Genomic DNA, 26500 nt, shown 5'->3' with positions numbered 1-26500 from the left:
TTGATGTTAATTGTAATGGGATTGTAATAGACTGATACTGTGCCTGGTTTTGATTGATGTTTATGTGTAAAGGGATTTTGTGATACTGATATCTCCTGGCTTTTGTTATAATGTGTAATGGATTTGTAGATAAACTGATTATGCCTGGTTTAGATATGTTATATGTGTAATGGGATTTGTAGATAGAACTGATTGTGCTGGTTTGATTGATGTTATAATGTGTAATGGATTTGTAGTTAGATGATTTGCTGGTTTCGATTGATGTAAACGTTAATGGTTTGTAGATAGAACTGAATGTGCCTGTTAGATTGATTATAAGAAAGCATGTAATAGAACTGATATGTGCCTGGGTTTTAGATTGATGTTATAATGTGTAAATGGATTTGTAGATAGAACTGATATGGCTGGGTTTAGATTGATGTAAAATGGGAGGAGTACATACTGCTTTCATATCCCTTATATCGTTTCTACTGGTTTGTCTTTGTCTTGAATAGGATTACTTGGTTTTTTGTTCTGGCCTGGCGGAGTCCTGGTGAGGAACAGTCAAATCATTTGGTTTGTGATTGATATTTTTCTTGTAAATCACTTGTATGTTGTTAATTGTTTTTTAATTTCATGTAAGATTGATGCATTCCTTTTGTTGGATTTTGTGCTTGTTCGATGAGACTTATAGGTTATTCAAACTAGTCATGGTGTATGCTTGATCTACATTGATCCATTTGTTCCAGTTCCTTGTCTACTTTCTTGGTGCTTATTGTAATTTTGAACTTTTTACAATCCATTTTTCTTCTTTACTGGCGCTGATATAACCTAAATGTGTTGCAAGCGCCGTAAAACCCTTAATAACAACGATGTTATAATGTGTAAATGGGATTTGTAGATAGAACTGATATGTGCCTGGGTTTTAGATTGATGTTATAATGTGTAAATGGGATTTGTAGATAGAACTGATATGTGCCTGGGTTTTAGATTGATGTTATAATGTGTAAATGGGATGAAATATCAAGGAGAGTTGCAAGATCCAATGGCGTTTGAGGCCCTGGCTGAAGAACCAAAACAAAATACCCAAAACAGAACATTTCAGGCTCAAAGCCTCTGAAAAAACCCCCCCAAAAAAACAGAAAAATATTCATTTGACATATCTGACTATAGATAGTATGCGCTTGGCTAAGAAGCTCAAAACATTGCCATCCTGAAGCATAACGGACCAACACACAAAACTATGTGTAACCTTAAACTTTATAGTCTGGTTAATACAGTTTGGTGAGAATTATTCATAAATGCGGATGGCAAAAAACAGTAACAAAGAGCCGAAAAGGGACAATGAAATGTCAATTTGTTTCTCTCCAGCCACAGGGACTTGACATCCGACAGCTTCCTGGACCTTGACATTTTCAGTCTGACCTCGGCTGCTGCAGCCGACAAGTCTAAAGCCACTCCGACCTCGTCCAGCAGTGGAGCCGGTGCCTCGGCCAGTGGCGGTGCATCGGGTGGGATGACGGGACTCAGTACAGAACTTGCCATGGAGGAAGAGCTGGAGGACAACGCCCCCTTGTTCTGGCAGCCTGGGAAAAGGGGATATTACTCTCCTCGTATCGGCAAGGCATCGGCAGAACGTCTTAACGCTTTCAGAAATGTGGGCAGGTTGGTGAAATAGTTTGTCATTGTAGAATAATGATGATAATAATAATAATAATAATGATAATGATAATACTTTATTCATCCAAAGGAAATTTTTTGTACAGATGTGTTGAACAGACATATAATAATAAACAAATAATAGTGGTATGAGTATGTTAATGTGACAGTATAACATGTGTAATATGTATATTTGATTTAAATCGTGTAATAGTAACAGACAGTGACAAAAAACAAAAAATGTAAAGTATGTGAAATATATATATATATTTAAATATATTTATATATTTAGAATTTAAATTCGTTAAATATATATGATATAAAATATATAATAATAATATAATTAAATATATATATATATATATATGTTTTAAAAATTGAATAAAATGTGTTTATGGATATTATATGGTTTTTGTATAAGGTCAAAATTATATAAGCTTAAGAAAGGTCTATTCCATAAAATTATTTCTACATTAAAAACCTATTTAATGTAAATTATCTTATAAATTAAATCATATAAATTTTATAAATTAGTGTAAATAAGTCTAGTTTTGTGCTTAAAAAAATAAGTTATGGAAGGAATAATTGAGATATTTCCATTGATATTTTGTATGGACGTAACGGCATGTCAGGATCTGTGTTCAGTCAGTTTTTTATTTATTTGTGATTTTGAATGAATAGAGAAATGTTACTGATATTGTCTTCAATGCTTGACTCAACAATGTTGTTGTTAATGGATACAAATTTCTTTCAAGTTAATGTTTTGGTGCTTTAAAAAATATGATTTAGATTTTATACAATTTGGCATAAAACTTGGTTTGGAATTTGTGTCAAAATTAAATTTATGCTGGATACATCTTAAAACATGAAAGGAATTCGAGAAATAATGAAGTACAAACAATTTATTCCCTTTTTTAAATAAGAATTTATTTCTTTGAATTTCTCCAGAATTGTCGGCCTGTGTCTGCTACAGAATGAGATTTGCCCTCTTTTCTTCAACCGTCATGTCCTCAAATGCATTCTGGGACGGGGTCTAGGTTGGCATGACCTGGCCTTCTTTGACCCTGTCATGTACGAGTCCCTGCGGTCCCTGGTGGAAGATGCCGAAACCAAAGATGCCCAGCTCATCTTTACAGCCCTGGATCTGAATTTCTGTGTGGAGTTGTGTGCTGAAGAGGTAAATAGATGGAAGTTTGGATTTATTGTGTGCTGAAGAGGTAAATAGATGGAAGTTTGGATTTATTGTGTGCTGAAGAGGTAAATAGATGGAAGTTTGGATTTATTGTGTGCTGAAGAGGTAAATAGATGGAAGTTTGGATTTATTGTGTGCTACAGAGGTAAATAGATGGAAGTTTGGGTTTATTGTGTGCTGAAGAGGTAAATAGATGGAAGTTTGGATTTATTGTGTGCTACAGAGGTAAATAGATGGAAGTTTGGGTTTATTGTGTGCTGAAGAGGTAAATAGATGGAAGTTTGGATTTATTGTGTGCTGAAGAGGTGAATAGATTAATATTTGGATTTATTGTGTGCTGAAGAGGTAAATAGATGGAAGTTTGGGTTTATTGTGTGCTGAAGAGGTGAATAGATTAATATTTGGATTTATTGTGTGCTGAAGAGGTAAATAGATGGAAGTTTGGGTTTATTGTGTGCTGAAGAGGTGAATAGATTAATATTTGGATTTATTGTGTGCTACAGAGGTAAATAGATGGAAGTTTGGGTTTATTGTGTGCTGAAGAGGTAAATAGATGGAAGTTTGGATTTATTGTGTGCTGAAGAGGTGAATAGATTAATATTTGGATTTATTGTGTGCTGAAGAGGTAAATAGATGGAAGTTTGGGTTTAGTGTGCTGAAGAGGTAAATAGATGGAAGGTTGGGTTTATTGTGTGCTGAAGAGGTAAATAGATGGAAGGTTGGATTTATTGTGTGCTGAAGAGGTAAATAGATGGAAGTTTGGATTTATTGTGTGCTGAAGAGGTAAATAGATGGAAGGTTGGGTTTATTGTGTGCTGAAGAGGTAAATAGATGGAAGTTTGGGTTTATTGTGTGCTGAAGAGGTAAATAGATGGAAGTTTGGGTTTATTGTGTGCTGAAGAGGTAAATAGATGGAAGTTTGGATTTATTGTGTGCTGAAGAGGTAAATAGATGGAAGTTTGGATTTATTGTGTGCTGAAGAGGTAAATAGATGGAAGGTTGGGTTTATTGTGTGCTGAAGAGGTAAATAGATGGAAGGTTGGGTTTATTGTGTGCTGAAGAGGTGAATAGATGGAAGTTTGGGTTTATTGTGTGCTGAAGAGGTAAATAGATGGAAGGTTGGGTTTATTGTGTGCTGAAGAGGTAAATAGATGGAAGTTTGGATTTATTGTGTGCTGAAGAGGTAAATAGATGGAAGTTTGGGTTTATTGTGTGCTGAAGAGGTAAATAGAGGGATATTAATCTACATTATTTATATCTCACCAAGAACTCAAAAATTCAGAAAAGAGAAGAAAAAAAAAAGCTTATTTAAATCTTGAAATTTAAAAACAATTTCACGATGGAACATTGTCTAATTTAGCGTCCTGAGCACCTTTGATTGGAAGTGTGTGCTTTATTATTATTATTATTATTATTATTATTATTATTATTATTATTATTATTATTATTATTATTATTATTATATTATTATTATTATTATTATTATTATTATTATTATTATTATTATTATTATTATTATTATTATTATAATATTATTATTATTATTGTTATTGTTATTATTATTATTATTATTATTATTATTATTATTATTATTATTATTATTATTATTATTATTTTAAAACACAGGATGAGAGTTTTTGGGAATAGACCTTATAGGATGAATAAAGGAATTTTTCTTTTTCATTTTTTTTCACCATTGATATGACCTACAAGTGTCACAAGCCCTGCTGAACTTCAAAACATATTCTGTGTTTACAGCTAATGATTCTTGACTTTTATTTTGTTTTACCTTTTTATTCCACGACGACGCAGGGAGGAGAACAGGTAGAGTTGATTCCAGACGGAGCAGAAGTGGACGTCACTGCCCAAAACGTCCACAACTATGTACGCAAATACGCTGAACACCGTATGATGGTGGTTGCTGAAAAAGCCTTGAAGGTGAGTTGGGTCTGGTCGTCTCGGTAACGGTAATTTTGTGAAAATGGCTGGATTTCAATGATTATAGACAAACTGTGAATGTTTAGCGACTCAAAATCCTACTTCAGCAAACACACATGATAAAAAGATAAACAACAACAAAAAACTTGAGCTTTTATAAAGGGCAATATCTCCCAAACTTACTCAAAGCACTTCACAAAGGGTCCCTCTCACCAACAGCAACATGTAACTTATATTCCAATACAACTCATAGGGGAAAATGAAAATGCTGGAAGAGAAGTTGAGTAGATTTGCACAGCCGTCGAGACAGAGGACTTTATTCTGGTTTCACTAGAATCAAAAAGAGCAGTAGCAATTAATTCCTACCCTTTGGATAGGATGTTGAGTCTATTGCCAAACACTTTCTGTCAAATCAAACAGACCCAGCTACCCAGTCTCTTTTAACTCTTGTTCATCCCCCCCCCCCCCTCCCATCCCACCATTTATTTGATTATAACTCTAAGCCTACTCGATACGTTTTGATGTCTTGGGTAAGACATCTGTATCAGATAAGGTTGAAATCAAAACTTATTTGGAATGATAAGTGTCAAAGTGGATTCATGGGGAAGACTCGAAAACTTTAGTGGCTTTGCCTTGACTTTCTCACCTGAGTTGAGTGGGGTAATGTGTATAACTGCCTTACCCAAAGATATCATTGCAATCATTCCCACCCACCCAGTCACTGACTCCACTCAACTTGGCTTCATCTGCCTCACTGTGTGGCCTTGAACAAGTCACCTGGCTCTAGCTCACTGTGTGGTGCTTCACTGTGGCTGATGCCAGAGAGTTATTCCGGTTTTTCCTTGGAAAAGATCCTAAAAGAAATTTTCTCTGGGGAAGGAATAAATGAAATTTATATTTATAACTTTTTATCTTTTTATTTATTCATTTATTTGTTTGTTTTTAAAAAATTATTATTATTATTATAATTATTATTATTATTATTATTATTATTATTATTATTATTATTATTATTACTATTATTATTATTATTATTAATTATCTTATTTTTATTTTTTAAATATTGTTTTATTTTTAAAATTTTTTTTATTTACGGTACTTTAAAAAACTGATTTCCTTGTCCATCATAGAACCTTCGCCTGGGTGTGTTTGACGTGGTCCCCTCCAATGCCCTGGATGGACTGACAGCTGAAGACTTGCGTCTGCTTCTCAATGGAGTCGGAGACATCAATGTCCAGACACTCATCAGCTACACGTCCTTCAACGATGAGAGTGGTCAGTCTTCTCTTCTATTGTTATTAGGCAAAATTCTTGTAGGCTTGTCATATCTGGAATGACAACATTCTTGCTGACCTCCCATAGTGGACAGGGAGGTACTTGCTGTGTCTTCTATCCCCCTAAATCTGTTTTCCAACATGCTTTCTGTCTTGGTCTTGGAATGAGATTACTTGCTTTTGTCCTGGCCCTGACAAACAGTCAAATAGTTTTGGAAGATGACACTTTTTGTCTTGTAAATCATCTCTCTGTTATGCATTGTATTAATTTTTTGTGATATATATATATATATATATATATAATATATATATATGATAATATTATATATATAATAATAATTTGTAAACATTTGGATTGTTTGCCTTTTCTCTCAGATTCTACATATTTTTTCATGAGAATCACACCTTAACATTTTAATGTAAAAAGTTGTTTTGATTCTGTTTCTCACAAGGTTTCTTTAGTATTCTTTCTCCATGCTTCCTGCAATATTTATTTTAACAATTGTTGTTTGGTAGGTTTCAGTGGTTTGTTTGCATTTCATGGCTTTATCATGTTATTTTCAAGTTTTCCAAACACTCACAACACATGCTGCCTGATAATGATGAAGGGAAAATAAATGGACATTTCAATCATGAAATAAAATTATGAAGGATTTTAAAATGATAATTACTCGCTCACATTTTATGAAGAAAAAAAAACAAACAGGGACTTGAAATTTTGGCCAGGAAACCCAACCTTCAAATATTGATTTATTAAAATGATCCTCATCTTGGCAAAAACTCTAAAGCTGGGATTTTGTGAAGTTTTTGTTATGTCCCAGGTTTGAGGGTTTTTTTCACAGTACATCAGTGCCGTTTGTATGTATGTATGTATGTATGTATGTATGTATGTATGTATGTATGTATGTATGTTTTGTCCTTTTGTATATTTTGTCTTTTTGTATGTTTGTATGTTTTTTCCTTTGTATGTTATTTCGTTTGTATGTTTGTACGTTTTGTCGTTTGATTGTTTTGATGCCAGTGACTTGAATGGAATGCCATTGTTTTTTTTCCCCCAGGAGAGAACTCTGATCGAGTCCAGCGGTTTAAGAGATGGCTCTGGGCTGTGGTGGAAAAGATGACTCACATGGAGAGACAGGATTTGGTCAGTTTAATGGGTTATTTAGTCATTATCTTTATAGTTATTTATCTATTTATTCATATTATAGTGATTTATTTAAATATTTATTTGTTAATTATTAATTATAATAATTATTATAATATTAAGTTCTAGGCTAATGTACAAGTTATTTTGGCGATTGCTTCGATATAAATCTGTGAATGGAATTGTCGTTTTCTTTTTGTTAAAGCAGCATCAACAGCAACACCAAGGGCCTATTGGATCCAAGTATTGAGACTAAATTCTAGTCAGGCCATTGGATAGCACAAGACAGTGACACACACTTTATCATGTGGATTGTGCTTATTGATTTTGTCATCAACAATGACATGAGATGGGGGGGGGGGGGGGGGGGGGGGGGGGGGGGGGGGGGGGTGTTAGTTCTTCCAGACCTCCATACTGTTACCAAAAATTCGTCAAATTCCATTGTGGCTCCAATTTCAGAATGCCGTTAAAACTGATTGAAAATGACAATTGATGCCAGACTACAAAGTTTGAGTTTTAAGGATTTTGAAGTGTTCTCTAATCCCTGTCAGAATATATTGTGGCTTTTTAGAGTTAACTATAGTGACACCGATTTTTATAACCTAGAAATTACGATTGTTTACATTTTCAAGTAGGTCTGGTCTTCTCTATTCTATTCAATGTTATACGTGGCAAGTCATTCAGTCATGGCACGGCGGTCCTCAGTCAAGTTGTCTCCAGTCATGGCCAGTCCCCAATCACGGCCAATCACGGCCAGTCCCCAATCACGGCAGTCCCCAATCACGGCCAGTCCCCAATTACGGCCAGTGCCCAATCACGGCCAGTCCCCAATTACGGCCAGTGCCCAATCACGGCCAGTCCCCAATCACGGCCAGTCCCGGCAGTCCCCAATCACGGCCAGTCCCCAATCACGGCCAGTCCCCAATCATGGCCAGTCCCCAATCACGGCCAGTCCCCAATCACGGCCACTCCCCAATCACGGCCACTCCCCAATCACGGCCAGTCCCCAATCACGGCCACTCCCCAATCACGGCCACTCCCCAATCACGCACAGTGTTCCAAAAGCGATCTTTTAGTTCAGCCCGCTTTACCCCTGCTCTCACAATGCATACTGTCACGCTTCACCGATTTCTGGTATTCAGTCAGAGCCCTTTGTGGCTATTGAAATTATCAACCTTTGTTATGGTTTTTAAACCTGTTTTTAACTATTTTAAAAATGTTATTTATAAATACAAAGTGATTACTTAGAAAAGGAGAAGATGATTTTTATTCTGATATAATTTTATTAATAATAAGATGTATATAATTTTTACACTAAGCATTAACTTTCAGAGTATTTTTGAAAAAAAATTCACTCAAACATGCATAATAAACTCTTAATTATCTAAAAATTTAAACGACCAAAGTGAAAAAAAAATTCACTAATTAAAAGTCAAAGACTATTTCTAATTACTCACAAAATTTCACATGTGCCGGAAATTTGGTTATTTTACTATTCCGTCTGATATTTGAACCCTCCCATTCAACATTCGACATCCTTGAGGATTCAATATGCAATCTCTCTTGTATTACAACTCCAGATTACAGAATATAGTTAGAATGCCATCAAACATACTTTAATATTATATATTCACTTTCTTTAAAAAGCAGATACCGAGCTCTTTCTCTGTGTTTACAAAAAATTGAATTCATTTTATTTTAAAAGTCACTGTGAAAACTAGTAGAGTCTATTAATACGTCCAAACCCATTTATAAATTAGATATTAAGTAATTTGCGTATTGAGTAATTTGCGTGTCAATGCATGTGTGTGTTTATATTTGTGTATGTGTGTGTGTGTGTGTGTGTGTGTTTGTGTTAGAGATAGGGAGTTGCTAGTGTGTGTTGGTATGTGTATGGATCTGTTTAGGTATGAGAAAGAACAAAAATATTTGTGGTGGAGGATGTAGCTATTGAACGGAGGATAGTTGGAGGGAGAAAGGGATAGAGAAAAAAGAAAAAAAGGGGAGGGGATTGAGAAAGCAACATATAACTCAAAATATAACAAATAACAGCTCTATTTTTAGAGGAAGTTTAACAACGTAATATGTCAAATATTTTAAGATGTTTAAGTATTATTTTGTTTGATTCATCAAATTTTCATTTCTCTCTAACTTTCTTTTTTTTTTTTGGGGGGGGGGGAGGGGGGGGGGGGGGAGGGCACATGTGACATGATATCAGGAGAAACCTGCAGGAGGTTACTTTTTATTATTGTTTTTAATTTAGATGATTCTGTTCTCATTGATTGTGTTCTCTTTTCAATTTTTGAAATTGTTGAATGTAACAATTCACCTCCTTGTTCTCCTAAAAGACCTAGACCAAAGTATATTTCTTCATAAAAGGTATGCAATGGGTTTCCAATATGTGGTGTTTTGGAAGTACATTTTGAGAAAAGTAATAACGGTATATTGTCATATATTTCTCTATCTTGCTATTAAGACTTTCTATTACTGTCTCTGTGACTGGTTTTGTGTGAGAAATTAGTGAATGTATTTCAGAATAAGCTCCATTTATTTCATCAAAACACTTTTTATAGTTTCAGCTTTATCTCTGATTAATTTATTGTTTGTATACATGTATGTTTTAGAAACGACATTTTCAGTGAGTTTTTTGTAAACGTCTTGTGTGTAATATCTATGGCAATGATTTCCTATGAACCTACGACTATGACATACTTGAGATATGATTGTGTTTGTTTTTAATATATCATCAAGAGAACTACAGACTGGCCCACATCGTTCTGACAGTTTCTCTTTATGAACTAAGGCTATTTTTTCTTCTGTGATTGGGATCTTAGTTTCCCATTCTTTTTTTCTCTTGAGGCACATCAGTGAGCAATTCACAGGTCTTGTAAGATTCTACAACTGCTAGTAGACTCTTATATGTTTTCATGTCTCTCATTTTCTTTTCACATTTATAGCATATAACTTCTGAATGTTTATTTTTAAGGTCCGTTCCAATATCAATGTCAAAGAACAGTTTGATTTCATTTTTGAAGTCTTTACAAAAAATGTTTTTCCTGTTTTTAGCCTTTTCTTTAACTGTTAGTGCACCTTTAGCACATAAACAACATAGTGAATTGAGATCTTTAAGTGTATCTCAAGTGTATGTTCCCTTTTTACCTGATAGGTGAAACCAAAAAAAATCATAAAAAATAAACTACACTTCGCGCACTGACCGACCTTTCACACCAAAAAGACAATAAAATTTAAAAACTTATAAATTATCAACGAAGGAAATCTATCGTTTGGATAATGAGATATCACTAATTATATTTGAGAAATCACTTTTCAAAATTCGATTATGTACATACTTTTATAACCCAAGTTACAACATAACCAATAAACTTATTTTGATGAAAATTTCACAATGATGTGCAGCAAAGGAGGGTAAATGATATTCAACTAAAAAATATAATGTTATATTCAATTATCGGGGTGAAAAAATGTTTGAATTAACACCAAAAAAAACTGAAGATAGGGATTAGTAAGGAATGCACCCAGGATTAAGATTACCTGCCGTGAAATCACTGACTTCACGGTTCAGTGACTCAGACTAAAAGATCGCTGAGAAGCAATTTGGAACACTGTGCACGGCCAGTCCCCAATCACGGCCAGTCCCCAATCACGGCAGTCCCCAATCACGGCCAGTCTCCCAGTCCCCAATCACGGCCAGTCCCCAATCACGGCCAGTCCCCAATCACGGCCAGTCCCCAATCACGGCCAGTCCCCAATCATGGCCAGTCCCCAATCACGGCCAGTCTCCCAGTCCCCAATCATGGCCAGTCTCCAATCACGGCCAGTCCCCAATCATGGCCAGTCCCCAATCACGGCCAGTCCCCAATCACGGCCAGTCCCCAATCGCGGCCAGTCCCCAATCATGGCCAGTCTCCAATCACGGCCAGTCCCCAATCGCGGCAGTCCCCAATCACGCCAGTCCCCAATCACGGCCAGTCCCGGCAGTCCCCAATCACGGCCAGTCCCCAATCACGGCCCGTCCCCAATCACGGCAGTCCCCAGTCATGGCCAGTCCCCAATCACGGCCAGTCTCCCAGTCCCCAATCACGGCCAGTCTCCAATCACGGCCAGTCCCCAATCACGCCAGTCCCCAATCACGGCCAGTCTCCCAGTCCCCAATCATGGCCAGTCCCCAATCACGGCCAGTCCCCAATCACGGCCAGTCCCCAATCACGGCCAGTCCCCAATCACGGCCAGTCCCCAATCACGGCCAGTCCCCAATCACGGCCAGTCCCCAATCACGGCCAGTCCCCAATCACGGCCAGTCCCCAATCACAACAGTCCCCAATCAGTTTTCAGGATGATATTTTTCTATTATAGTTCTGCCACTGTTCCAAAGATGACATTTCATATTTTTACCTGACACCTGTGAGTGCCTGTAAGTGACTTGTATTGATTTATTGAAATCTCAGCTTTGTCATCCAATTGCCAGCCGGCATCTCTGTTTTAAAATTTTGACATTTTTATTTATTTGTAAATCCAGGTGTATTTCTGGACGTCCAGCCCGGCCCTACCGGCCAGCGAGGAAGGTTTCCAGCCGATGCCCTCCATCACCATCCGGCCGGCCGATGACGACCACCTTCCGACGGCCAACACGTGCATCTCCCGTCTCTACATTCCCCTCTATTCCACCCGAGCCATTCTAAGAACCAAATTACTCCTGGCCATCAAAACAAAAGCCTTTGGGTTTGTCTGAGGCTTGGATCTGAACCCAAGACCTTTGGATGGTGAGGGGATGGAACCGACGGCTTCTTGAATGAATGGATTTTGTCCCAAATAGAAATCATGTCACAGAAAACAAGCAAAGGTTTATTTCATTAAAATATCCATTATCAGATCATTGATATCGTTATATTGATATATATTATGTTTGTTGATATATATATATATATATATATATATATATATATATTATATATATATATATATATATATATATATATATATATATATATATATATATATAGATATATATATATATATATTGATATATATTGTCAGGTCATTGATAAAGTGATATTCTTATCTATTATCTCTTTGTGAGATCGTGATGAGCGTGAATCCCATCGAGTGCTCGACAATTTTAGAATCGCAAATGATTTTAATCCTCTCACTTGTTGCATATTGTTGCCTACAACATTGTTTCTCCACTAGAATCCTCGACTGAGGAGAGACAGTTTTGTAGGCAAAACTATGCAAGAGGAGAGAGCATGACAATAAATGGTATATATTATCTGGATATTGATATTGGTATATAGATAGATAGATAGATATAGATATATATATAAATTGAATGATGTGCGAGTTTTCTCCATCTTATCCTGTTCACACTTGATGACTCCGTAAAGCTTCAAAAGATAAAAAGTTTATCTTGTTCATTGCAACAATGGGTGTTTGGAGTTCAACCCTCCTTCAGTCAACAACAAACACAACCGTAATAGTATTGTATGTCATTGGGGGAATGCATTTGTCACTGATTATGTCCCTTTGTTGTGTCCAACTCAGTGAATTCTATCATAAGGACAGTGTAGACGTAAACAACATTTCTCAAGGCTTGGAGGCTTCTACCAGTGTACGGCAGGCCACAAATCATGACGGCTCGTATGAACCGCAAGCCACAAATCACACCAACTCTTGTGAACAAACCACAACACTTAGATGACAGTCTTATGTGCTTCAGGTCTCTTGTCGCCAATCAAGGGACTGAATTAGGTGGCAAACGCATTCACTCTATATAGAGATGGCAGGAGAGTTGGAAACAGTTTTTTAAAATGAATGGAAGGAGTGAAATTGAGTTTGCTTCAAGTATTTCCTTTTTAATCCAAACTGGAAGGGGTCACATAGTATATCATGTTTGTCATCTTTTCTAGTTATTTTAAAAAATCATTTGGTTCAATTGTTTTCCAGTTTGTCAGATTCATTTTCTATCTCAAGAAAAAAACTTGAATAATTTCCAGTTCCAGACAGGATGAATTGGTATTGATCTCATCGGAATGTGCATTTGAAGAAAAAAAAGAAAAATTAAATTAGAGAAAGAGAGAGGGGGCGGGGGGGGGGGGGGGGGGCTTTGTTGACAGATAAGACCAAAACGTAGCTTGATTTTTATCCCATTAAATATAATCATTTCACCTGTCAGTCAGATTTATTTGCCAACTTGTACAACCAAATGTAATTCTTATTTTTATTGAATTTGACAGAGTCAAAATGACGGGCTGTTGTATTGAATTCTGTAGAAAACTGACAACATTTGACATTGACACAGACAATTGATAGACGATTGACACCTCCCAACTCTCATAGTAGGTTTTGCTTTTTTCTTTTTCAGGAAATAAAAAGGAGATTTTGTGGTTGGTGGCGTGTCTGTCTGGGTGTGTTTGTATGTGTGTGTGTGTGTGTGTATTGCTATAGCAGTGGTGCCAACATTGTGGAAAAAATTGTGTATTCTTACGCATTTTTGTTAATTGTAGCCATTTTTCTGAGGATTGTAAGCAATATTGAGATTTCTATTGTTTCAGCATTGTAAGAATCATACACTGTTTTAGTGTACTTAAACACTTTATTCAAGGGGAGTTCAATATTCTATCTGGCTTGGGAGGTATCGGGTTTATACATGGATCCTGGTAGGCAATACTATTGTATATTATAGTCTATAAAGGGAGAGTTTATTCATTCGTTTAAATGTCGATCATAATATTGCTAGTATGGTCTTAATTGCCCATTGTCAGATTTAGGGTTAATTATAGATTTGAAGGTTTGTACGTCTTTGTTAAAAGTTTTATTCATTTTGTCTCTCCATTGTACACGTTTATTTGGGTTAGGGTTTCCAGCACTGCTATAGACACAATGTGTGTGGATATAGTCGTGTATAATGGAGGGTTATAGACATGAATGTGTGTGGATATAGTCGTGTATAATGGAGGGTTATAGACATGAATGTGTGTGGATATAGTCGTGTATAATGGAGGGTTATAGACATGAATGTGTGTGGATATAGTCGTGTATAATGGAGGGTTATAGACATGAATGTGTGTGGATATAGTCGTGTATAATGGAGGGTTATAGACATGAATGTGTGTGGATATAGTCGTGTATAATGGAGGGTTATAGACATGAATGTGTGTGGATATAGTCGTGTATAATGGAGGGTTATAGACACAATGTGTGTGGATATAGTCGTGTATAATAGAGGTTATAGACATGAATGTGTGGATATAGTCGTGTATAATGGAGGGTTATAGACATGAATGTGTGTGTGGATATAGTCGTGTATAATGGAGGGTTATAGACATGAATGTGTGTGGATATAGTTGTGTATAATAGAGGGTTATAGACATGAATGTGTGTGGATATAGTCGTGTATAATGGAGGGTTACAGACACAATGTGTGTGGATATAGTCGTGTATAATGGAGGGTTATAGACACAATGTGTGTGGATATAGTCGTGTATAATGGAGGGTTATAGACACAATGTGTGTGGATATAATTGTGTATAATAGAGGGTTATAGACATGAATGTGTGTGGATATAGTCGTGTATAATGGAGGGTTATAGACACAATGTGTGTGGATATAGTTGTGTATAATGGAGGGTTATAGACACAATGTGTGTGGATATAGTCGTGTATAATGGAGGGTTATAGACATCAATGTGTGTGGATATAGTCGTGTATAATGGAGGGTTATAGACATGAATGTGTGTGGATATAGTCGTGTATAATGGAGGGTTATAGACATGAATGTGTGTGGATATAGTCGTGTATAATGGAGGGTTATAGACATGAATGTGTGTGGATATAGTCGTGTATAATGGAGGGTTATAGACACAATGTGTGTGGATATATTCGTGTATAATAGAGGTTATAGACATGAATGTGTGTGGATATAGTCGTGTATAATGGAGGGTTATAGACATGAATGTGTGTGTGGATATAGTCGTGTATAATGGAGGGTTATAGACATGAATGTGTGTGGATATAGTTGTGTATAATAGAGGGTTATAGACATGAATGTGTGTGGATATAGTCGTGTATAATGGAGGGTTAGACACAATGTGTGTGGATATAGTCGTGTATAATGGAGGGTTATAGACACAATGTGTGTGGATATAGTCGTGTATAATGGAGGGTTATAGACACAATGTGTGTGGATATAGTTGTGTATAATAGAGGGTTATAGACATGAATGTGTGTGGATATAGTCGTGTATAATGGAGGGTTATAGACACAATGTGTGTGGATATAGTCGTGTATAATGGAGGGTTATAGACACAATGTGTGTGGATATAGTTGTGTATAATAGAGGGTTATAGACATGAATGTGTGTGGATATAGTCGTGTATAATAGAGGTTATAGACATGAATGTGTGTGGATATAGTCGTGTATAATAGAGGTTATAGACATGAATGTGTGTGGATATAGTCGTGTATAATGGAGGGTTATAGACACAATGTGTGTGGATATAGTCGTGTATAATGGAGGGTTATAGACATGAATGTGTGTGGATATAGTCGTGTATAATGGAGGGTTATAGACATGAATGTGTGTGGATATAGTCGTGTATAATAGAGGGTTATAGACATGAATGTGTGTGGATATAGTCGTGTATAATGGAGGGTTATAGACACAATGTGTGTGGATATAGTCGTGTATAATAGAGGTTATAGACATGAATGTGTGTGGATATAGTCGTGTATAATGGAGGGTTATAGACATGAATGTGTGTGGATATAGTCGTGTATAATGGAGGGTTATAGACACAATGTGTGTGGATATAGTCGTGTATAATAGAGGTTATAGACATGAATGTGTGTGGATATAGTCGTGTATAATGGAGGGTTATAGACACAATGTGTGTGGATATAGTCGTGTATAATGGAGGGTTATAGACATGAATGTGTGTAGATATAGTCGTGTATAATGGAGGGTTATAGACACAATGTGTGTGGATATAGTCGTGTATAATGGAGGGTTATAGACATCAATGTGTGTGTGGATATAGTCGTGTATAATGGAGGGTTATAGACATCAATGTGTGTGGATATAGTCGTGTATAATGGAGGGTTATAGACACAATGTGTGTGGATATAGTTGTGTATAATGGAGGGTTATAGACATCAATGTGTGTGGATATAGTCGTGTATAATGGAGGGTTATAGACACAATGTGTGTGGATATAGTCGTGTATAATAGAGGGTTATAGACATCAATGTGTGTGGATATAGTCGTGTATAATGGAGGGTTATAGACATGAATGTGTGTGGATATAGTCGTGTATAATGGAGGGTTATAGACACAATGTGTGTGGATATAGTCGTGTATAATAGAGGGTTATAGACATGAATGTGTGTGGATATAGTCGTGTATAATGGAGGGTTATAGACATCAATGTGTGTGTGGATATAGTCGTGTATAATGGAGGGTTATAGACACAATGTGTGTGTGGATATAGTCGTGTATAATGGAGGGTTATAGACATCAATGTGTAAATAATTTTGTACAATGGATGTATGTGAAGCCGTTGCATTTAAAACAAGAGACTTATGTATATTGTATAGTGACATGATTGTTATAATGATCTGTGCCAGTAAAATATACAATCTGGTGTCCAACGTATGTATTTATGAACTTCCGTTTCTATCCTCCATCTATATCTGTTTTCTGTTTCCATGTTGCTCTTTGTCTTTGTTCTGGATTGAGATCGCTGAGTAGTTTTTCCTGGTCCATGTGGGGATCCGTAGCAGAGAGGGAAGCAGTCAAATGTTTATTTCCATTTTTTCCCTTGTAAAACATTTCTCTGTTCTGTACTAGTTATTGGTTTTAAATAAAATAATTTGTACTTTGTTTGGATTTGGATTGGAGTGAATTCTTCATAGAGGATAGGACATGTAGGTCATGTCAAAATGGATAGGACATGTAGGTCATGTCAAAATGGAAAGGACATGTAGGTCATGTCAAAATGGATAGGACATTTAGGTCATGTCAAAATGGATAGGTAGGACATGTAGGTCATGTCAAAATGGATAGGACATGTAGGTCATGTCAAAATGGATAGGACATTTAGGTCATGTCAAAATGGATAGGTAGGACATGTAGGTCATGTCAAAATGGATAGGACATGTAGGTCGATGTCAAAATGGATAGGACATGTAGGTCATGTCAAAATGGAAAGGACATGTAGGTCATGTCAAAATGGATAGGACATTCATGTCAAAATGGATAGGACATGTAGGTCATGTCAAAATGGAAAGGACATGTAGGTCATGTCAAAATGGTAAGGACATGTAGGTCATGTCAAAATGGAAAGGACATGTAGGTCATGTCAAAATGGATAGGACATGTAGGTCATGTCAAAATGGATAGGACATTTAGGTCATGTCAAAATGGATAGGACATTTAGGTCATGTCAAAATGGATATGTAGGTCATGTCAAAATGGATAGGTAGGACATTTAGGTCATGTCAAAATGGATAGGACATGTAGGTCATGTCAAAATGGATAGGACATGTAGGTCATGTCAAAATGGATAGGACATTTAGGTCATGTCAAAATGGATAGGACATTTAGGTCATGTCAAAATGGATAGGACATTTAGGTCATGTCAAAATGGATAGGTAGGACATTTAGGTCATGTCAAAATGGATAGGACATGTAGGTCATGTCAAAATGGATAAGACATTTAGGTCATGTCATATTGGATAGGACATTTAGGTCATGTCAAAATGGATAGGACATTTGGTCATGTCAAAATTGATAGGGCATTTAGGTCATGTCAAAATGGATAGGTAGGACATTTAGGTCATGTCAAAATGGAAAGGACATGTAGGTCATGTCAAAATGGATAGGACATTTAGGTCATGTCATATTGGATAGGACATTTAGGTCATGTCAAAATAGATAGGACATTTAGGTCATGTCGAAATGGATAGGACATTGAGGTCATGTCAAAATAAATAGCCTCCCATAGTGGGCAGGGAGGTACATGCTGTGTCTTCTTTCCCAACCCGTTTTCCAATTGTTTCCTGTTGTTGTCTTGGAATGAGATTACTTGGTTTTGTCCTGGCCCTGGCCGGAGTTCTTTGGCTGGGAGGGAAACAGTCGAATTTATAGTTATAATTTTGGAAGATGATATTTGTTTCCTTGTAAATCATCTCTCTGTTATGCACTGTATTATGTTTAGTTTACATATTATATTATATGATTTGTAAACATTTGAGTGTATTCCTCTTAGTTGGGACCTGTGCTTGTGTCTGGATGAGACTTTTAGGTGATCTCAAACTACGTACACTGATAGTGTGATCTTGGAATCTACATCTGTTCCCTGTTTGTTCCCAGTTCCCCTATGTCTTACCTTTCCTTGTGTGCTTAATTGTAATTCTAGAACTTTTTACTATCCCATCTTCTCTTCCTTTTTACTGGCGCTGATATATGACTTTAATGTGTTGCAAGCGCCGTAAAACCCTTAAAAACAAAAAACAAACAAAATGGATAGGACATTTATTTCTTGCCTGAAAGACATGGATGGACAATTAGTTTTGTTTGTTTTGTGTTTTGCTTGATGATGATGGCAGTGAAATAATCGTAGATAGGATGTAATAAATAAGTCATTGATTGTAATTCCCTCTGGATTCCCAGTATCGTCTTACACTGTGTGTGCTTTGGCATTCTATGTTGGCCTGAAAACTCGTCCTTCAAATATCCACGGATTAAAATTTCCCTTTTCTTGACAAAAACTCTCAAACCTGGGACTTCAAGGAAGAGATTTTTTAAAAGTCCCAGGTTTGAGAGTTTTGGACAAGGTGAAGGTCATTTGAATCGATGGATGTTTGAATGTTTTATGGACGAGTTTTCACACCAAAATCTGTCTGGGGTTCCTGACTTCCCATAGTGGGCAGGGAGGGGAGGCACTTACTGTGTCTTCTATCCCCCTATGTCTGTTTTCCAACTTGCTTTCTGTCTTTGTCTTGGTTTTGTCCTGGAAATGATATTGTTTTCCTTGTAAATCATCTCTCTGTTATGCACTCTATTATGTTTACATTTTATCTTATATGATTTGTAAACATTTGAGTGTATTCCTCCTAGTGGGGATCTGTGCTTGTGTCTGGATGAGACTTTTAGGTGATCTGTGCTTGTGTCTGGATGAGACTTTTAGGTGATCTGTGCTTGTGTCTGGATGAGACTTTTAGGTGATCTGTGCTTGTGTCTGGATGAGACTTTTAGGTGATCTGTGCTTGTGTCTGGATGAGACTTTTAGGTGATCTCAAACTAAGTACATTGATAGTGTGATCTTGGAATCTACATCTGTTTCCTATTTGAACCAATTCCCCTTTGTCTGCCTGATTCTTGGATCATTTAATTGAAATTCTAGAACTTTTAACTATCCTATTTTCCATTTTCTTCATTTTTACTGGCGCTGATACGACCTTAATGTGTTGCAAGCACCGTAAAACCCTTAAAAACAAACAAACAAAACAATTTGAATCAATTCCCCTTTGTCTTAACTTTTCTTGCGTGCTTTAATTGTCATTCTATAATTTGACTATCCTATTTTCTTCCTTTTTTTTACTGGCGCTGATATGACCTTGATGCGTTGCAAGCGCCGTAAAACACTTCAAAACAAAACAATTTCCCACCCAAACATTTTGAATGTGTTTGTTTTTGTCCAGACCAGGCCGGCGATCTTGTGGAGTTTGGGGAATCTTGACATGTCACAGACAAGAATTTTTTATTATTATTATTTAAAATTATTATTTCTGACTGGATTTGATAATGTTTATTTTTGAATTTTATCATTATTTATTTTCTTTGATTTGTATTTCTGAGTGACGTTTGAAAGGAAATTAAAACAATAAATGTGTTGACATTTTGTGAGCTTTTTTTCTCTTATTTTGTTTTCTGGTAATGTGTACGAGGTCAGCGTACTGGGTGGGGTCTTTGACCTCCCATGATGGGCAGGAGGTCAGACTGTGTCTTCTATCCCCCAATATGTTTTCTCTCTGGGTGGGGTTCCCTACCTCCACAGTGGGCAGGGAGGTACATACTGTGTCTTCTATCCCCTTATATCTGTTTTCCAACATGCTTTCTGTCTTTGTCTTGGAATGAGATTGCTTGGTTTTGTCCTGGCCCTGGCTGGGTCCTAGCTGGGAGGGAAACAGTCAAATGCATAGTTATTGTTTTGGGAGATGATAGTTTTTTCCTTGTAAATCATCTCTCTGTTATGTATTATTATATTTGTTATTTTCAATGTATAATGTAAGCATTTGAATGTATTCCTCTTTGTTGGATTTTGTGCTTGTGTCCGGATGAGACTTATAGGTGATCTCAAACTAAGTACATTGGTGGTATGCTCTTGGAATCTACATCTGATCCCTATTTGAACCAATTCCCCTATGTCTTACTTTTTCTTGGGTGTATATATATACATACACTCATACAGACACACGCACATACATATACACCTGCACATACACAGACACACATACATATACAGACACACACAACACTGACTTGAAGCAAACACGAGTCAGCGAACCGTGACAAACCCTCTGGAGTCGAGGACGGACAGAAATTCCACAAAGTACAAATAATCTACCGTAAACCTTTGTCAATTCAACCAAGCAGATAAATGTCCCAATTCCAGACCCCTGGACACGGGGCCAGAACTAAGTAGCCTCCCCTTGGTCTGCCCGTCACGTCAGCTCAGGCTCGGGCCTTCAGTTATGAGGACAATGCGTTTTTGTTTCATCATCTTAACAACGCCACTACCTCATTTTCTCATTCGTCTGTAGTGTTTCATTCATCCTGTTTTGTTGATGAAGGGGAAACCCCAAACGTCCTTTTTATCTGTTTTCGTATATTGTTATTTCTTTCTTGGAGCTTGGAGCAGCACCACTGACTTCGTTCACCACAATGAGCGATATGAATATGAATAACGCCCTATGAATAAATAATAATTCGAGATTCAAGAATTCCGACGTCAGGAATTTCAAACAAATTTCCAATTCCGCCGCGTGACCTTGAGAGCTCGTGTTGGGAACGCGCTCGACATTTGGACGCCAGGAGTGCAACAAGAGAATCATTTAAACCGTCCAATGGTCTCAACTCCTTTATTTCTCATCCAAATAGATTCTTTTTTATATTTTGTGACACTGTTTGGTGTTTTTTTTTTTTTTTTGTTTTTTTTGGATTCTTTTTCCATGTGTGTGTGTGTGTGTATTTATTTATTTGTTGCTTTTGTAAAATCAGATTATTAATCGGGTTTCCCCCAAAACCAGCGTGTACTAATTTGCATGTCTGATAACCCAATTAGTTATGGTCTATTGTTGTAATGGAAATACTCTCAAACCAACATAAAATAATTTCCATTCCAACAATGTTAAATCAGGCCCATAATTACGTTCGGTTGTCAGACCTGTATACATGTACAACACGTAACCAAAGCCCAAAGGTTTAAAAACAAAACATGAAATCTCTCATGAAGACATTTCTAAGTACAAGATGACTACTGACAGTGAACAAAACTCACAAATGACCCGAGAAGTGCGGCTATGTGATCTAGTGGTATGACACTCGCTTTCGGATCGGAAGGTCCTGGGTTCGAGCCTCACGCTCGGCGCATAGTTGAGTCCTTGGAAAAGGCTCTTTACTCACATACTCTCACCGTATTCAGGTGTAAAATGAGTACTGGCCGTTTACAGCGTTGTCTTGGTCCGAAAAATGTAATATCGCCTAACAGGCGTCATGTCCCGTCCTACATGTTAAATGTTGCTGTTGACCAGGGACCCCTTGTAAAGCGCTTTGAGCACATTTCGTGGATATTGCGCTATATAAAAGCTCAATTTTTAATTTTAATGTGTAGAATTTAGTGAGAACTACTCGTTAAAAAGGCTGTCTAAAAACAACAACAAAGAGCAGCATGGTGTCAGTTGTGTTCCGGTAATTGGAGCGGTTGATTCGGGGGTTGCCTAATTTACTAATTATTTCTGGCAATTTCGAGCGACAAAAGCCCGTATATTTGAAATTGTGTTCAGAATGACAACCTGCATCTACTCACAAAATATTACAAGTCAATTCTTAAAAAAAAAAAGTTTTAAAATTTTAAAAACACCGTATGTTGCCATTTCTATCAGGTGATGCAAGGATAAAACCCACACACGGTGTCGACTGCCTTGATATGCTGGGATAAATCACCGTCAAAACTGAGATTCTGTGTTTACTAATTGCCCAATTTCACAAGCTTTACAAGCGGAATTCCTTTTCGGTCAACATGAGACCAGAAATAGCGTGGCGGTAATCACGTGATACCACTTGGGATTTCCTTCATGAAAACGACCTAAGTCCGCAGCCGACGTACACTTATTTGCAGGTCTGATAACTCAATTCCTTATGGGCTCATTGTTGTAATGGAAATCTCAAATAATGACGCAAAATATTGTCCTTTGTAACAATGTTAAACCAGGCCCATAAGTGGGTCAGACCGTGGCCTTCGTAAAGTTATAGCCTGACACTGACCGTGGCCTTCGTAAAGTTATAGCCTGACACTGACCGTGGCCTTTGTAAAGTTATAGCCTGACACTGACCGTGGCCTTCGTAAAGTTATAGCCTGACACTGACCGTGGCCTTCGTAAAGTTATAGCCTGACACTGACCGTGGCCTTCGTAAAATTATAGCCTGACCACTGACCGTGGCCTTTGTAAACGTACAGCCTGACACTGACCGTGGCCTTCGTAAAGTTATAGCCTGACACTGACCGTGGCCTTCGTAAAGTTATAGCCTGACACTGACCGTGGCCTTTGTAAACGTATAGCCTGACACTGACCAAAAATGACGTCGAAAGACAAGTCTTTGGCCACAAAAGAAAACAAATCTTGAGTTGTATTCAATTGTTCAACCATTGGAATCACTTGTTTCCTTGAGCTCTACTAACGACAACTCACAGGACGCTGCACAAACATAAAAATGACGTCAAAATATGGATAAGTCCTAGAGGGTTCTTATGTCAGGCTCTATTATGTTAACGATGGCTATGGTCAAACCTGCATCCCTCAAATAGGGTTCAACAGTCGTGACGTCATTTCCCTCGTAATGACGTATAGTAACTTGTATCTGGTTCTAAACTATCGGAACAAATACTTCTCTGACGAGCATAAAAGTGTATCCAGATAGAGGAGAAAAACATAAATCTGATCATGTTTTTTTACTTTTAAACATTCTGATCACATGACATGTGAAAAAATTCTAGCCAACATGAAGACTAAAAAGTACACATTTCTGAGCGGATGTGACATCAGACTATTGAATCATATTGCGATAAGATAAAAATAACATTCAACCTCGACGTGAAAGAGTTAATGTGTCGTGCAGAAGTTAAAGGTTATTATGCCTGATGACTCATTCATTGCTACTCATGTCAAGCTGATGTGAATGAAAAGATAAAACAAATAACACAAAAGATATTTTGTGGATTGGGATGGGGGAATGGAAGGCTATGGCACATTCCAACATATAATTCTTCTACTGTTCAAATCAATCAGAATTTCATCTGGGTGAACCTGGACCAACATTTATGCATGTGGAATTTGAGTTGAAAAGAAAGCTTATTTTGATGAGAGAGTCTATGGGATTTCTTAGAAGAGAGAAGAAAAGACAAACCGATATTCGGATTCTCTTTCTCTAAATTATCAAGGATAAATACCAGATTGACGAGGTAGGTCACATATATACAATAAAAGTAGGGTAGATCACCTGGTCGTCCAGTTTATAAAATCATTTAAAAATAATGGCATTTCGTTGAACTTGGAAATTTTATCATTTTTCAACTTAGAAGGATATTTTTTTACTCAAGTCATATTTTGTGAGTATTTGTTTGGCTTTTGACTTCCCTCTCGCCTTTGACACAATTCAATAGATGATCATCTTCTTCACAAACATTTCATGATTACTTATAACTTATAGTGTGTCGTGTACAAACGTCGATTGATTCAAATCATAGCTACGTAATCGTGGAAAGAGTATTGATGTGCAGGAGCTTAACAGCGGAGTTCCCCAGTGTTCGGTGCTTGTGTTGTTTTTGTTTTCTTACTAGTTTTGGTTTTCCCCTTCGTTTTGATGTGGATACTGACACGTTTTATAAGGCCAGCAAATATTCGTGCATCTTATCACCAATACATTGGTGGTATAAAATATTACAATAGCGTATTATTTCTATGTTTTTAATTGGATATAGTTAATGGTGATAGGTGGACATAACGATTATTTTATACCAATTTAATCCAATCTGGCAATCAATTCAGAAAAAAAACAAACTAGGTTTGCTATGTAACAAGGTTTTATACAGGCTTTATCTTACATGTTGACACAGACAATTCTCTCCAGAAAACGATATTAAATAGACACTGCAGTTTTAAATCTACATCTTGTGAAATTTGAATATTCATATCTTTGTGTCTTTGGCCAAAAGGATGTTGTAATTTATAGATGTCTAGTGTGCTGCCTGGTGGGATTCGAACTAGAAATGGGGGAGTGACTTTAAAAACATTCTAAGCCACACCCAAACAGCATTAGATTTTCTTTTTGTTTTTTTGTTTTTACCTTTTTGCTATTAGGTAAGAGAACAAGAAATTTCCCATACAACTCAACAGGTAAATGACTAAAATATGAGTTTTCTCAGAACTACGAAAAAGAGACTTGGAAAGTTTTGAGAATCACCTTTAAAAATTATGGTTTGATAGACATTCAATTTCAACACCCAGATCAGGAGGAGGAATTGGAGATGGGTCGGTCGTACACTGAAAAGACCTGAGAGCAAATGTCACCCACCAGTCCCTTAAGGGGAACCCCCAAGGGGCACGAAAGGTGGGGCGTCCTAAAACAGACACGGAGGTGCTCACTGTCAGAAGAAATGAAAATGGCTGGCCTTAGCCGGGAGGCTAACAAGACGATGGCCCAGGACAGAAGTAGATGGCAGACACTTGTAGAGGCCCTGTGGTCCACAAGGAATGAAATCAAGGACAGAAGTAGATGGCAGACGCTTGTAGAGGCCCTGTGGTCCGCAAGGAATGAAATCAAGGACAGAAGTAGATGGCAGACGCTTGTAGAGGCCAAATGTTCTACAAGGTATGAAATCAAGGACAGAAGTAGATGGCAGACACTTGTAGAGGCCCTGTGGTCCACAAGGAATGAAATCAAGGACAGAAGTAGATGGCAGACGCTTGTAGAGGCCCTGTGGTCCGCAAGGAATGAAATCAAGGACAGAAGTAGATGGCAGACGCTTGTAGAGGCCAAATGTTCTACAAGGTATGAAATCAAGGACAGAAGTAGATGGCAGACGCTTGTAGAGGCCATGTGGTCCACAAGGAGAGAAACCAGGGACAGAAGTAGATGGCAGACGCTTGTAGAGGCCAAATGTTCTACAAGGAATGAAATCAAGGACAGAAGTAGATGGCAGACGCTTGTAGAGGCCCTGTGGACCGCAAGGAATGAAATCAAGGACAGAAGTAGATGGCAGACGCTTGTAGAGGCAGGCCAAATGTTCTACAAGGAATGAAATCAAGGACAGAAGTAGATGGCAGACGCTTGTAGAGGCCAATTGTTCCACAAGGAGTGAAGCCAAGGACAGAAGTAGATGGCAGACGCTTGTAGAGGCCAAGTGCTCCACAAGGAGAGAAGCCAAGGACAGAAGTAGATGGCAGACGCTTGTAGAGGCCAATTGTTCCACAAGGAGTGAAAAGGATGAAGTCAAGATATTATTCAATTTCGCCATTCTATACGACAAATAAAACAATAAGTGGTTTCCTCTAAAACTTTAAATAAAAACAAAAACTTCGGTTTACTCTGAATGAAGAAAAAAAGACTCAGCGAGTGTTAAGAGTCACCCGCTTGTTGTATTAGATTTGATAGAATTCATTCTGGTACGCTGTTCGAAAGCATAGAGGCATCACCACGTTTGCTTGGCCCTGCCTACCACCTCCCACCCCGTTCTCTACTACACGTTGTGTTGTGTCAGGCTAATAACACATGATTGTAGCCTCTAGATTGGTGCTATTATTGTTCCCAGCCTACACACGGTGCTGAGGAAAGTGTGAATAGTGTAACCTTTACAACAAGTACTACCCCCCCCCCCCCGTTTTAATCTATGCAACGGTAATAATATAATTTTGTTGTGTGAGTAAGATGGAATGCTGTATATGCCATTTTTACAAAATAATAAAATATATAAATAATTTTTCCATTCCCCCCCCCCGTTTTTTTTTTATCTTACACGTT

The 26500-nt window shown here is 37.3% G+C and overlaps 2 protein-coding genes and 1 long non-coding RNA gene across 9 annotated transcripts in view; all 3 read left to right on the top strand.

The window, feature by feature from the left end:
• Positions 1 to 12138, top strand: part of LOC144957181 (E3 ubiquitin-protein ligase UBR5-like) — a 104878-nt gene extending 92740 nt beyond the window's left edge. For all 5 annotated transcript variants that reach the window (XM_078888219.1, XM_078888222.1, XM_078888220.1 and 2 more), the window contains 6 exons: positions 1351 to 1644; positions 2587 to 2815; positions 4643 to 4768; positions 5899 to 6043; positions 7101 to 7186; positions 11724 to 12138. In XM_078888219.1, coding sequence (XP_078744345.1) covers positions 1351 to 1644; positions 2587 to 2815; positions 4643 to 4768; positions 5899 to 6043; positions 7101 to 7186; positions 11724 to 11936 — 1093 coding nt within the window. In that variant the 3' untranslated portion in view covers positions 11937 to 12138. The remainder of the gene's footprint in view (positions 1 to 1350; positions 1645 to 2586; positions 2816 to 4642; positions 4769 to 5898; positions 6044 to 7100; positions 7187 to 11723) is intronic.
• A 2175-nt stretch (positions 12139 to 14313) lies between these two features.
• Positions 14314 to 20097, top strand: LOC144957178 (uncharacterized). Its single transcript, XR_013642093.1, has 2 exons — positions 14314 to 15541; positions 15630 to 20097. It is a non-coding gene; the product is annotated as an uncharacterized LOC144957178 (long non-coding RNA).
• A 3581-nt stretch (positions 20098 to 23678) lies between these two features.
• Positions 23679 to 26500, top strand: part of LOC144957217 (carbohydrate sulfotransferase 1-like) — a 50204-nt gene continuing 47382 nt past the window's right edge. For 2 of the 3 annotated variants that reach the window (XM_078888276.1, XM_078888271.1), the window contains exon 1: positions 23714 to 23942. The gene's annotated coding sequence lies outside the window, so the exon portion shown is untranslated. Of the gene's footprint in view, positions 23943 to 26500 lie in introns of all 3 variants that reach the window. The other variant, XM_078888273.1, reaches the window with a different exon arrangement.

This window comes from Berghia stephanieae, chromosome 11 (assembly GCF_034508935.2).
Source record: "Berghia stephanieae isolate SIO BIC M18660-M18661 chromosome 11, UCSD_Bste_1.3, whole genome shotgun sequence".
Lineage (NCBI taxonomy): Eukaryota > Metazoa > Mollusca > Gastropoda > Nudibranchia > Aeolidiidae > Berghia > Berghia stephanieae.
Note: the sequence above shows the minus strand (reverse complement) of the source record. Positions and strands in the feature narration are given on the sequence as shown.